The sequence below is a fragment of the Anomaloglossus baeobatrachus genome, unplaced genomic scaffold (genome assembly GCF_048569485.1).
Source record: "Anomaloglossus baeobatrachus isolate aAnoBae1 unplaced genomic scaffold, aAnoBae1.hap1 Scaffold_3399, whole genome shotgun sequence".
Lineage (NCBI taxonomy): Eukaryota > Metazoa > Chordata > Amphibia > Anura > Aromobatidae > Anomaloglossus > Anomaloglossus baeobatrachus.
The window spans coordinates 10,001-22,560 of record NW_027442770.1 but is presented as its reverse complement, the minus strand read 5'-3'; the positions used below and the strand labels follow the sequence as shown (position 1 = coordinate 22,560).

Sequence of the window (12,560 nt, the reverse complement as noted above, 5' to 3'; positions counted from 1 at the left end):
GGAGAGAGAGAGGACCCCGCTGACCATAAGAGCTTACACTCTACAGGAGAGAGGACCCCACTGACCATAAGAGCTTACACTCTACAGGAGAGAGAGAGGACCCCACTGACCATAAGAGCTTACACTCTACAGGGGAGAGAGAGGACCCCGCAGAGCATATTTGGTCTACCCGTAGACTGCCCTTTTCTGTTTGGTGCCCCCTGATTGTGCTGTGCTCACCTGACCCCAGGACCCCCAGCCCCAGGCTGCACAGCGCCACGACCCTCAGCACAGCGCCGCTCATGGTGGTTGTGGTCTCTGCTGATCTCCGGACTGAGGAGCGGCCGCTCTGAGCAGAGACTTTCTATGGAGGCGGAGCTACAGCTGGCCTTCTGATTGGCAGGTGGCAGTGTCAATTGTGTGTGGTTACCATGACAGCGGCTTCACTACTGACAGAGTGCAGGTGAACATGTGCCGGAGCTGCAGCTGTGGAAGGATCCCCCCCCCCACACACACCGCACACACACCACACACCACACACACCACACACCACACACAGCACACCACACACACCACACACCACACACACCACACACACACCGCACACCGCACACCACACACCACACACCACACACACCACACACCACACACCACACACCACACACCACACACACCACACACACACACACACACACCACACACACCACACACACCACACACCACACACACCACACACACACACCACACACCACACACACACCGCACACACCACACACACACACCACACACACCACACACACCACACACCACACACACCACACACACCACACACCACACACACCACACACACACACACACACACCACACGCACACCGCACACACCACACACCACACACCACACACACCACACACACACACCACACACACCACACACACCACACACACCACACACACCACACACACACACACCACACACCGCACACCCACACACCGCACACCACACACACCACACACACACACCACACACACCACACACACACACACCACACACACACCCCCCCCCCCCCCACACACACACACACACACACACACACCACACACACACACCCCCCCCCCCCCCCCACACACACACACACACCACACACACCACACACACACACCACACACCGCACACCACACACCGCACACCACACACACCACACACACACACCACACACACCCCCCCCCCACACACACACACACACACACACACACCACACACACACCCCCCCCCCCCCCCACACACACACACACACACACACACACACACACCACACACACACCACACACCGCACACCGCACACCCCGTGCACCTGCTAATGGGATACAGCTGAGACTGGCGTTTCTATGGAAACTGATAATATAAACATTCCACAAGTTGTTACATTTATTGACAAATACATGAAGTTTCTGTAAAGACAAAATATTCCCAGCTCTGCCCCCGATTCCTCCAGACTCTGCCCCCGATTCCTCCAGACTCTGCCCCCGATTCCTCCAGACTTCTGCCCCCGATTCCTCCAGACTTCTGCCCCCGATTCCTCCAGACTCTGCCCCCGATTCCTCCAGACTTCTGCCCCCGATTCCTCCAGACTCTGCCACCGATTCCTCCAGAGTCTACCCCCGATTCCTCCAAACTCTACCCCCCGATTCCTCCACACCTCTGCCCCCGATTCCTCCACACCTCTGCCCCCGATTCCTCCACTCCTCTGCCCCGATTCCTCCACACTTCTGCCCCCGATTCCTCCACACTTTTGCCCCCGATTCCTCCAGACTCTGCCCCCGATTCCTCCAGACTCTGCCCCCGATTCCGCCACACTTCTGCCCCCGATTCCGCCACACTTCTGCCCCCGATTCCTCCAGACTCTGCCCCCGATTCCTCCACACTTCTGCCCCCGATTCCTCCAGACTTCTGCTCCCGATTCCTCCACACTTCTGCCCCCGATTCCTCCACACTTCTGCCCCCGATTCCTCCAGACTTCTGCCCCCGATTCCTCCACACTTCTGCCCCCGATTCCTCCAGACTCTGCCCCCGATTCCTCCACACTTCTGCCCCCGATTCCTCCAGACTCTGCCCCCGATTCCTCCAGACTCTGCCCCCGATTCCTCCAGACTTCTGCCCCCGATTCCTCAAGACTCTGCCCTCGATTCCTCCAGACTCTGCCCCCGATTCCTCCAGACTCTGCCCCCGATTCCTCCAGACTCTGCCCCCGATTCCTCCAGACTCTGCCCCCGATTCCTCCAGACTTCTGCCCCCGATTCCTCCAGACTCTGCCCCCGATTCCTCCAGACTCTGCCCCCGATTCCTCCAGACTCTGCCCCCGATTCCTCCAGACTCTGCCCCCGATTCCTCCAGACTTCTGCCCCCGATTCCTCCAGACTTCTGCCCCCGATTCCTCCAGACTTTGCCCCCGATTCCTCCAGACTCTGCCACCGATTCCTCCAGAGTCTACCCCCGATTCCTCCAGACTCTGCCCCCGATTCCTCCAGACTCTGCTTCCGATTCCTCCAGACTCTGCCCCCGATTCCTCCAGACTCTGCCCCCGATTCCTCCAGACTCTGCCCCCCGATTCCTCCAAACTCTGCCCCCCAATTCCTCCAAACTCTACCCCCCGATTCCTCCACACTCTGCCCCCCGATTCCTCCAAACTCTGCCCCCGATTCCTCCACACCTCTGCCCCCGATTCCTCCACTCCTCTGCCCCGATTCCTCCACACTTCTGCCCCCGATTCCTCCACACTTTTGCCCCCGATTCCTCCAGACTCTGCCCCCGATTCCTCCACACTTCTGCCCCCGATTCCGCCACACTTCTGCCCCCGATTCCTCCAGACTCTGCCCCCGATTCCTCCACACTTCTGCCCCCGATTCCTCCAGACTTCTGCCCCCGATTCCTCCAGACTCTGCCCCCGATTCCTCCACACTTCTGCCCCCGATTCCTCCACACTTCTGCCCCCGATTCCTCCAGACTCTGCCCCCGATTCCTCCAGACTTCTGCCCCCGATTCCTCCAGACTCTGCCCCCGATTCCTCCAGACTTCTGCCCCCGATTCCTCCAAACTCTGCCCCCGATTCCTCCAGACTCTGCCCCCGATTCCTCCAGACTCTGCCCCCGATTCCTCCAGACTCTGCCCCCGATTCCTCCAGACTCTGCCCCCGATTCCTCCAGACTTCTTCCCTCAATTCCTCCAGACTTCTGCCCCCGATTCCTCCAGACTTCTGCCCCCGATTCCTCCAAACTCTGCCCCCGATTCCTCCAGACTCTGCCCCCGATTCCTCCAGACTCTGCCCCCGATTCCTCCAGACTCTGCCCCCGATTCCTCCAGACTCTGCCCCCGATTCCTCCAGACTCTGCCCCCGATTCCTCCAGACTTCTGCCCCCCGATTCCCCCAGACTCTGCCCCCGATTCCTCCAGACTCTGCCCCCGATTCCTCCAGACTCTGCCCTTCCCAGGACAATATATAAGTATAAAATCATATAAGTATAAAAATAAATTATTTCTTTTTCCTGAGGAAGGAGACGGAGATGTCTCTGAATTGTGTAGACCTGTAAAATAAACGGAATCTTTTCATCTGCAGCATCTGTGGTTTCTAGCGCGGCATAAACTTGTTTTCTTTTTTATGCTTATATGTTACATCTGTTTCGGGGCTGCTGCTGAACCTCCGGGCACTCTCAAGCTAATATAGGGGTTGTGACTGGCACCCCCGCACCAGGTGAGTGTATTTGTCTCGTCTGTCCACCCTCATACCGGGTAAGACCCTATTGCGCTTTTTCCCCTCCTACAGCCTCCCAGGACACGGCGGCCGGACACAGTCAACATTTCTCCAGCGCTAAAACCGAAGCAGCGAAATGTGTAAAAAAAAAAACAAGACTTTTCCAGTCTCAGACCTGTTGTATGTATAAATGTATAGCGCGTGTCAGTCTGTACTGTAACACTGACATTGTATCCCTCAGCCTGCTGTTATATATTATGTCTGACCCCTTTTCTTTAAAGCAGTACAGTGAAGTAATAAGTATTGGATCCCTGCTGATTTAAGTTTTCCCACTGACACAGACATGAACAGTCTATAATTTTAGGTTAATTTTAACAGTGAGAGATAAATATCCAAAATAAAATCCAGAAAATCACATTGTATAAATATTGTATAAATTATATAAATTTGCATTTTGCAGAGAGAAATAAGTATTGGATCCCGACCAACCATTAAGAGTTCTGGCTACAGACATTAGCCGATCCTAATCCCCTCGTTCCCTGCATTACAGACGGCTCTTCCATTGTCCCCTGTATAAAGCCTCCTGTCCACACACTATTAATCAGACTAACCTCTACAACATGGGCGGCCAGAGTGTCAGGGGCAAGACCATAGACCTGCACAAGGCTGGAATGGAGAAGACCATAGACCCGCGCAAGGCTGGAATGGAGAAGACCATAGACCCGCGCAAGGCTGGAATGGAGAAGACCATAGACCCGCGCAAGGCTGGAATGGAGAAGACCATAGACCCGCGCAAGGCTGGAATGGAGAAGACCATAGACCCGCGCAAGGCTGGAATGGAGAAGACCATAGACCCGCGCAAGGCTGGAATGGAGAAGACCATAGACCCGCGCAAGGCTGGAATGGAGAAGACCATAGACCCGCGCAAGGCTGGAATGGAGAAGACCATAGACCCGCGCAAGGCTGGAATGGAGAAGACCATAGACCCGCACAAGGCTGGAATGGAGATGACCATAGACCCGCACAAGGCTGGAATGGAGAAGATCATAGACCCGCACAAGGCTGGAATGGAGAAGATCATAGACCAGCACAAGGCTGGAATGGAGAAGATCATAGACCTGCACAAGGCTGGAATGGAGAAGACCATAGACCTGCACAAGCCTGGAATGGAGATGACCATAGACCTGCACAAGGCTGGAATGAGCTACAAAACCACATGTAAGACGCTGGTGAGAAGGAGAAACTGCTGGTGCAATAGTAAGAAAATATAATAAATACAAAATGAGTGTCACTCGCCATCGATCTGGGGCAAAATCTCACCCCGTGTGGTCTCCAGGATCATGAGGAAGGTGAGAGATCAGCCGAAAACTACAAGGAGGGAACTTGTTACTGAGCGGGAAGCAGCTGGGACCACTGTCACCAAGAAAACCACTGGTAACACATTACACCGTAATGGCTTAAAATGCTGCAGTCCCTGCAAGTCCCACTGCTCAAGAAGGCCCACATGCAGCCGGCCCATCTGAAGAAGGCCCACGTGCAGTCTGCCCGTCTGAAGAAGGCCCACGTGCAGTCTGCCCGTCTGAAGAAGGCCCACGTGCAGCCTGCCCGTCTGAAGAAGGCCCACGTGCAGCCTGCCCGTCTGAAGAAGGCCCACGTGCAGCCTGCCCGTCTGAAGAAGGCCCACGTGCAGCCTGCCCGTCTGAAGAAGGCCCACGTGCAGACTGCCCGTCTGAAGAAGGCCCACGTGCAGACTGCCCGTCTGAAGAAGGCCCACGTGCAGCCGGCCCGTCTGAAGAAGGCCCACGTGCAGACTGCCCGTCTGAAGAAGGCCCACGTGCAGACTGCCCGTCTGAAGAAGGCTCACGTGCAGCCGGCCCGTCTGAAGAAGGCCCACGTGCAGCCGGCCCGTCTGAAGAAGGCCCACGTGCAGCCGGCCCGTCTGAAGAAGGCCCACGTGCAGCCGGCCCGTCTGAAGAAGGCCCACGTGCAGCCGGCCCGTCTGAAGAAGGCCCACGTGCAGCCGGCCCGTCTGAAGAAGGCCCACGTGCAGCCTGCCCATCTGAAGAAGGCCCACGTGCAGCCGGCCCGTCTGAAGAAGGCCCACGTGCAGCCGGCCCGTCTGAAGAAGGCCCACGTGCAGCCGGCCCGTCTGAAGAAGGCCCACGTGCAGCCGGCCCGTCTGAAGAAGGCCCACGTGCAGCCGGCCCGTCTGAAGGCACACATGCAGCCGGCCCGTCTGAAGAAGGCCCACGTGCAGCCGGCCCGTCTGAAGAAGGCCCACGTGCAGCCGGCCCGTCTGAAGAAGGCCCACGTGCAGCCGGCCCGTCTGAAGAAGGCCCACGTGCAGCCGGCCCGTCTGAAGAAGGCCCACGTGCAGCCGGCCCGTCTGAAGGCACACGTGCAGCCGGCCCGTCTGAAGAAGGCCCACGTGCAGCCGGCCCGTCTGAAGGCACACGTGCAGCCGGCCCGTCTGAAGAAGGCCTAGCCAGTCTTCATACCTGAATCCCATAGAAAACCTATGGAGGAGCTGAAGCCCCGAGTCACTAAGTGACAGATGATCTGCAAAGAGGAGAGGAGCAAAATCCTCCCGACATGAAACCTCATCATCTACAAAAACCGCCTGACTGCTGGGGCCAACAAGGGGACGACCACCAAGTATTAAGTCTTGCTGCCGGAGGGATCCAATACTTATTACTCTCTGCAAAATGCAAATACATTTATACAATGGGATTTTCTGGATTTTATTTTGGATATTCTCTCACTGTTACAAGTGACCTAAAATTACAGAATGTTCATGTCTGTGTCAGTGGGAAACTTACACGATCAGCAGGGATCCAATACTTATTTCCTCCACTGTGAATGTTGTATGCAGTTTTGTATAAATCTCTATCAGCTGTGACCTCTCCGGATGCTCCAGGTCGGACGCCGCACCCCGGGCCGAGGCTCGAGGCGACAACCTGGAGGCGAGGAGTAACCGGCCGCTCCTTATCACAGAACAGGTTCTTGTGTACAGAAAACATCACAGCCGAGGAAAAGTCAGAACAAGACGGCGCCTCCCGAATGGATGACCTCTTATTCCAACAGCGAAATGTGCGGCTGCACCGAACAAGACCGAGGCGCCGACTCTGCCCGGACCCCAGCGGCTCCGACTCTGCCCGGACCCCAGCGGCTCCGACTCTGCCCGGACCCCAGCGGCACCGACTCTGCCCGGACCCCAGCGGCACCGACTCTGCCCGCACCCCAGCGGCGCCGACTCTGCCCGGACCCCAGCGGCGCCGACTCTGCCCGGACCCCAGCGGCGCCGACTCTGCCCGGACCCCAGCGGCGCCGACTCTGCCCGGACCCCAGCGGCGCCGACTCTGCCCGCACCCCAGCGGCGCCGACTCTGCCCGGACCCCAGCGGCGCCGACTCTGCCCGGACCCCAGCGGCGCCGACTCTGCCCGGACCCCAGCGGCGCCGACTCTGCCCGGACCCCAGCGGCGCCGAGGCACCGACTCTACCCGGACCCCAGCGGCACCGACTCTGCCCGGACCCCAGCGGCACCGACTCTGCCCGGACCCCAGCGGCACCGAGGCGCCGACTCTGCCCGGATCCCAGCGGCACCGACTCTGCCCGGACCCCAGCGGCACCGAGGCACGGACTCTGCCCGGACCCCAGCGTTACACCATTGCAGTAGGAGCTTTTCTTTAAAATCACTTGGAGCTGAAGGATCTTTATTGAGTGTTTTTTTTTCAGGGTGCGGTGACAACTTCGTGGGAGGACAAGAGATCACACAGTCCAGGAGCCGGGATCTCAGCTCTGCGGGTTCATCTGTACCCCCAAAATACTCCTCCACTAATCCGGTTACAGACAGACGCACATTACATTACCCACAGACTGCAGCAACAAAGCTCCCCCCGTATGTCAGAGACCACAAGGAGCTGGAGACAAGAGCAACCACTACCCCCAACATTCACCCCACAACACGCATATATTCTAAAATGCATCCAATTACCTCCTGTATTATACCCCAGAGCTGCACTCACTATTCTGCTGGTGCAGTCACTGTGTACATACATTACTGATCCTGAGTTACCTCCTGTATTATACTCCAGAGCTGCACTCACTATTCTGCTGGTGCAGTCACTGTGTACATACATTACATTACTGATCCTGAGTCACCTCCTGTATTATACTCCAGAGCTGCACTCACTATTCTGCTGGTGCAGTCACTGTGTACATACATTACTGATCCTGAGTTACCTCCTGTATTATCCTCCAGAGCTGCACTCACTATTCTGCTGGTGCAGTCACTGTGTACATACATTACTGATCCTGAGTTACCTCCTGTATTATACTCCAGAGCTGCACTCACTATTCTGCTGGTGCAGTCACTGTGTACATACATTACTGATCCTGAGTTACCTCCTGTATTATACTCCAGAGCTGCACTCACTATTCTGCTGGTGCAGTCACTGTGTACATACATTACTGATCCTGAGTTACCTCCTGTATTATACTCCAGAGCTGCACTCACTATTCTGCTGGTGCAGTCACTGTGTACATACATTACATTACTGATCCTGAGTCACCTCCTGTATTATACTCCAGAGCTGCACTCACTATTCTGCTGGTGCAGTCACTGTGTACATACATTACTGATCCTGAGCTACCTCCTGTATTATACTCCAGAGCTGCACTCCACTCACTATTCTGCTGGTGCAGTCACTGTGTACATACATTACTGATCCTGAGTTACCTCCTGTATTATACTCCAGAGCTGCACTCACTATTCTGCTGGTGCAGTCACTGTGTACATACATTACATTACTGATCCTGAGTCACCTCCTGTATTATACTCCAGAGCTGCACTCACTATTCTGCTGGTGCAGTCACTGTGTACATACATTACTGATCCTGAGTTACCTCCTGTATTATCCTCCAGAGCTGCACTCACTATTCTGCTGGTGCAGTCACTGTGTACATTACATTACTGATCCTGAGTTACCTCCTGTATTATACTCCAGAGCTGCACTCACTATTCTGCTGGTGCAGTCACTGTGTACATACATTACATTACTGCTCCCGAGTTACCTCCTGAATTATACCCCAGAGCTGCACTCACTATTCTGCTGGTGCAGTCACTGTGTACATACATTACATTACTGATCCTGAGTCACCTCCTGTATTATACTCCAGAGCTGCACTCACTATTCTGCTGGTGCAGTCACTGTGTACATACATTACTGATCCTGAGTTACCTCCTGTATTATCCTCCAGAGCTGCACTCACTATTCTGCTGGGGCAGTCACTGTGTACATACATTACATTACTGATCCTGAGTTACCTCCTGTATTATACTCCAGAGCTGCACTCACTATTCTGCTGGTGCAGTCACTGTGTACATACATTACTGATCCTGAGTTACCCCCTGTATTATACTCCAGAGCTGCACTCACTATTCTGCTGGTGCAGTCACTGTGTGTACATACATTACATTACTGATCCCGTGTTCGGGGGTAGCGGGCTGGTGGTGATGGGCCCCTGTACGGAGTGTTCGGGGGTAGCAAGCTCGTGGGGATGGGCCCCTGTGCGGAGTGTTCGGGGACAGCAGGCTCGTGGTGATGTGCTGAGGCTGCGGGCTTGGGCCCCTGTGCGGAGTGTTCAGGGGCAGCGGGCTGGTAGTGATGTGCGGAGTGTTCGGGGGCAGCGGGCTCGTGGTGATGGGCACCTGTGCGGAGTGTTCGGGGGCTGCGGGCTCGCGGGGATGGGCCCCTGTGCGGAGCGTTCGGGGGCTGCGGGCTTGCGGGGATGGGCCCCTGTGCAGTGTTCAGGGGCAGCGGGCTCGTGGGGATGGGCCCCTGTGCGGAGTGTTCGGAGGCAGCGGGCTCGTGGGGATCGGCCCCTGTGCGGAGTGTTCGGAGGCAGCGGGCTCGTGGGGATCGGCCCCTGTGCGGAGTGTTCGGGGCCAGCAAGCTCACAGGGATGGGCCCCTGTGCAGAGTGTTCGGGGGCAGCAGGCTCGTGGGGATGGGCCCCTGTGCAGAGTGTTCGGGGCCAGCGGGCTCGTGGGGATGAGCCGTTGTGCGGAGTGTTCGGGGCCAGCGGGCTCGTGGGGATGGGCCCCTGTGCGGAGTGTTCGGGGGCTGCGGGCTTGCGGGGATGGGCCCCTGTGCAGTGTTCAGGGGCAGCGGGCTCGTGGGGATGGGCCCCTGTGCGGAGTGTTCGGAGGCAGCAGGCTCGTGGGGATCGGCCCCTGTGCGGAGTGTTCGGAGGCAGCGGGCTCGTGGGGATCGGCCCCTGTGCGGAGTGTTCGGAGCCAGCGGGCTCGTGGGGATCGGCCCCTGTGCGGAGTGTTCGGAGCCAGCGGGCTCGTGGGGATCGGCCCCTGTGCGGAGTGTTCGGAGCCAGCGGGCTCGTGGGGATCGGCCCCTGTGCGGAGTGTTCGGGGCCAGCAAGCTCACAGGGATGGGCCCCTGTGCAGAGTGTTCGGGGGCAGCAGGCTCGTGGGGATAGGCCCCTGTGCAGAGTGTTCGGGGCCAGCGGGCTCGTGGGGATGAGCCGTTGTGCGGAGTGTTCGGGGCCAGCGGGCTCGTGGGGATGGGCCCCTGTGCGGAGTGTTCGGGGCCAGCAGGCTCGTGGGGATGGGCCCCTGTGCGGAGTGTTCGGGGCCAGCGGGCTCGTGGGGATGGGCCCCTGTGCGGAGTGTTCGGGGCCAGCGGGCCCGTGGGGATAGGCCCCTGTGCGGAGTGTTTGGGGCCAGCGGGCTCGTGGGGATGGGCCCCTGTGCGGAGTGTTCGGAGCCAGCGGGCTCATGGGGATGGGCCCCTGTGCGGAGTGTTCGGGGCCAGCGGGCTCGTGGGGATGGGCCCCTGCGCGGAGTGTTCGGGGCCAGCGGGCTTGTTTCTCACCGCACCACCATTAGACGGTAATCTCTGCTCAGCATCCTAAGGCCATAAAGCATTAATGGTGCTACATGCACTGGGAAGCGGAGCAGGATGACAACTGCGATCACTGGAGCCCACCCCCCCACAACCCCCTGGACCCCACTAATCACAGTACAAAAGAGAGAGTGTGGACCCCTGCTGCATTCACGGGGGGGGGGGGGGGGGGGGTCTGTCTGATACCATGGTGCTGCCCCCCCCCCAGCTCTGGTGTACCGTTGTGGATCCGGCGAGGGGGGCTGACTGGTGGTCCGGACGCCTGATCTCAGGAGGTCAGAAGAAAGGTGCGAGTGGAGCAGACACAGAACAGGTGAGTGATTTAATGAAGGACGTCCAGCGGTAATTACTTCTCACAGTACGGCCCCGGTCAGTGACCGTCAGGAACTACAACTCCCAGCAGACCCTGACCCATACAGGCCTCAGCCGGGAGCCACACGAGACGGACAGGATCAGGACGAGTGTTAGAGCCGGAGCGTCACTATCCCCCATTATACATCCTATGTGAAGAGTCCAGAGCTGAACTCACTGTTCTGCTGCTCACCTGCAGTCTCCCCCCGTTCTCTGCTATTCGGGGTCTGCAGTTTAGTTAGTAAGATCGTTACACCAGGTTTGTTCAGTCACCTGTACAATAATTAATTGCCCCCCTGCATGACAGGAGCGCTAGGGAGGGTCAGTGGAAACAGTCAGCAGGGGTGATCCGGGGGTTCAGTGCATCTTATAGAACTTCTTCAGGAGCGGACGTGGCGGTGGCTACAGCTCGGTGTGCGCCTGCATCTTGGCGGGGAGCACTCTGGTCCAGAAGTCATACTTTCCCGCCTTCAGCTGTTGTGCGACGCTCGGCCTCAGGTTGATCTCCATGTAATCTTCCTCCTCATCATACTGCGGCCAGTGCGCCAGGCCCGGCCCATTGGGGTCACTGGGGACAGCGAGGGAGAAAGAGGGAAAACATCAACCTCAGCGCAGAACTGGAGGACGGGCAGCGATGGGGTCACATGGGCTGGGAGGAGGGGGGGGGGGGGGAGTGAGGACTGAAGTGGACCCTTCCACCAGCACAGTGCCCCCCCTCCGCACCCCTCTCCTGGAATATACACCGCTCACGTCTTACCCGCTGCGGGCAAAGTTGGCCCAATATTTCATCACCACTTTGCTCAGATCCTTCTCTTCTTCGGTGGCCGCTCCTGAGAGGAATAGAAAAGCAGAATCAGTCACCGACCGAGAACAGAAGCGGAAACAAGAAAAGCAGAATCAGTCACCGACCGAGAACAGAAGCGGAAAAGAAAAGCAGAATCAGTCACCGACCGAGAACAGAAGCGGAAACAAGAAAAGCAGAATCAGTCACCGACCGAGAACAGAAGCGGAAACAAGAAAAGCAGAATCAGTCACCGACCGAGAACAGAAGCGGAAAAGAAAAGCAGAATCAGTCACCGACCGAGAACAGAAGCGGAAACAAGAAAAGCAGAATCAGTCACCGACCGAGAACAGAAGCGGAAACAAGAAAAGCAGAATCAGTCACCGACCGAGAACAGAAGCGGAAACAAGAAAAGCAGAATCAGTCACCGACCGAGAACAGAAGCGGAAAAGAAAAGCAGAATCAGTCACCGACCGAGAACAGAAGCGGAAACAAGAAAAGCAGAATCAGTCACCGACCGAGAACAGAAGCGGAAACAAGAAAAGCAGAATCAGTCACCGACCGAGAACAGAAGCGGAAACAAGAAAAGCAGAATCAGTCACCGACCGAGAACAGAAGCGGAAACAAGAAAAGCAGAATCAGTCACCGACCGAGAACAGAAGCGGAAACAAGAAAAGCAGAATCAGTCACCGACCGAGAACAGAAGCGGAAACAAGAAAAGCAGAATCAGTCACCGACCGAGAACAGAAGCGGAAACAAGAAAAGCAGAATCAATCACCGACC

General features: G+C 57.1%; 1 protein-coding gene and 1 long non-coding RNA gene across 2 annotated transcripts in view; both read right to left on the bottom strand.

The window, feature by feature from the left end:
* Positions 1-326, bottom strand: part of LOC142271880 (fatty acyl-CoA hydrolase precursor, medium chain-like) — a 40,065-nt gene extending 39,739 nt beyond the window's left edge. The window contains exon 1 of the mRNA XM_075332486.1: positions 220-326. Coding sequence (XP_075188601.1) covers positions 220-283 — 64 coding nt within the window. The 5' untranslated portion in view covers positions 284-326. The remainder of the gene's footprint in view (positions 1-219) is intronic.
* A 10,627-nt stretch (positions 327-10,953) lies between these two features.
* On the bottom strand, positions 10,954-11,841 carry LOC142271879 (uncharacterized). Its single transcript, XR_012736855.1, has 2 exons — positions 11,754-11,841; positions 10,954-11,564 (listed from the first exon to the last, which is right to left on the bottom strand). It is a non-coding gene; the product is annotated as an uncharacterized LOC142271879 (long non-coding RNA).
* Between the last annotated feature and the right edge of the window lie 719 nt (positions 11,842-12,560).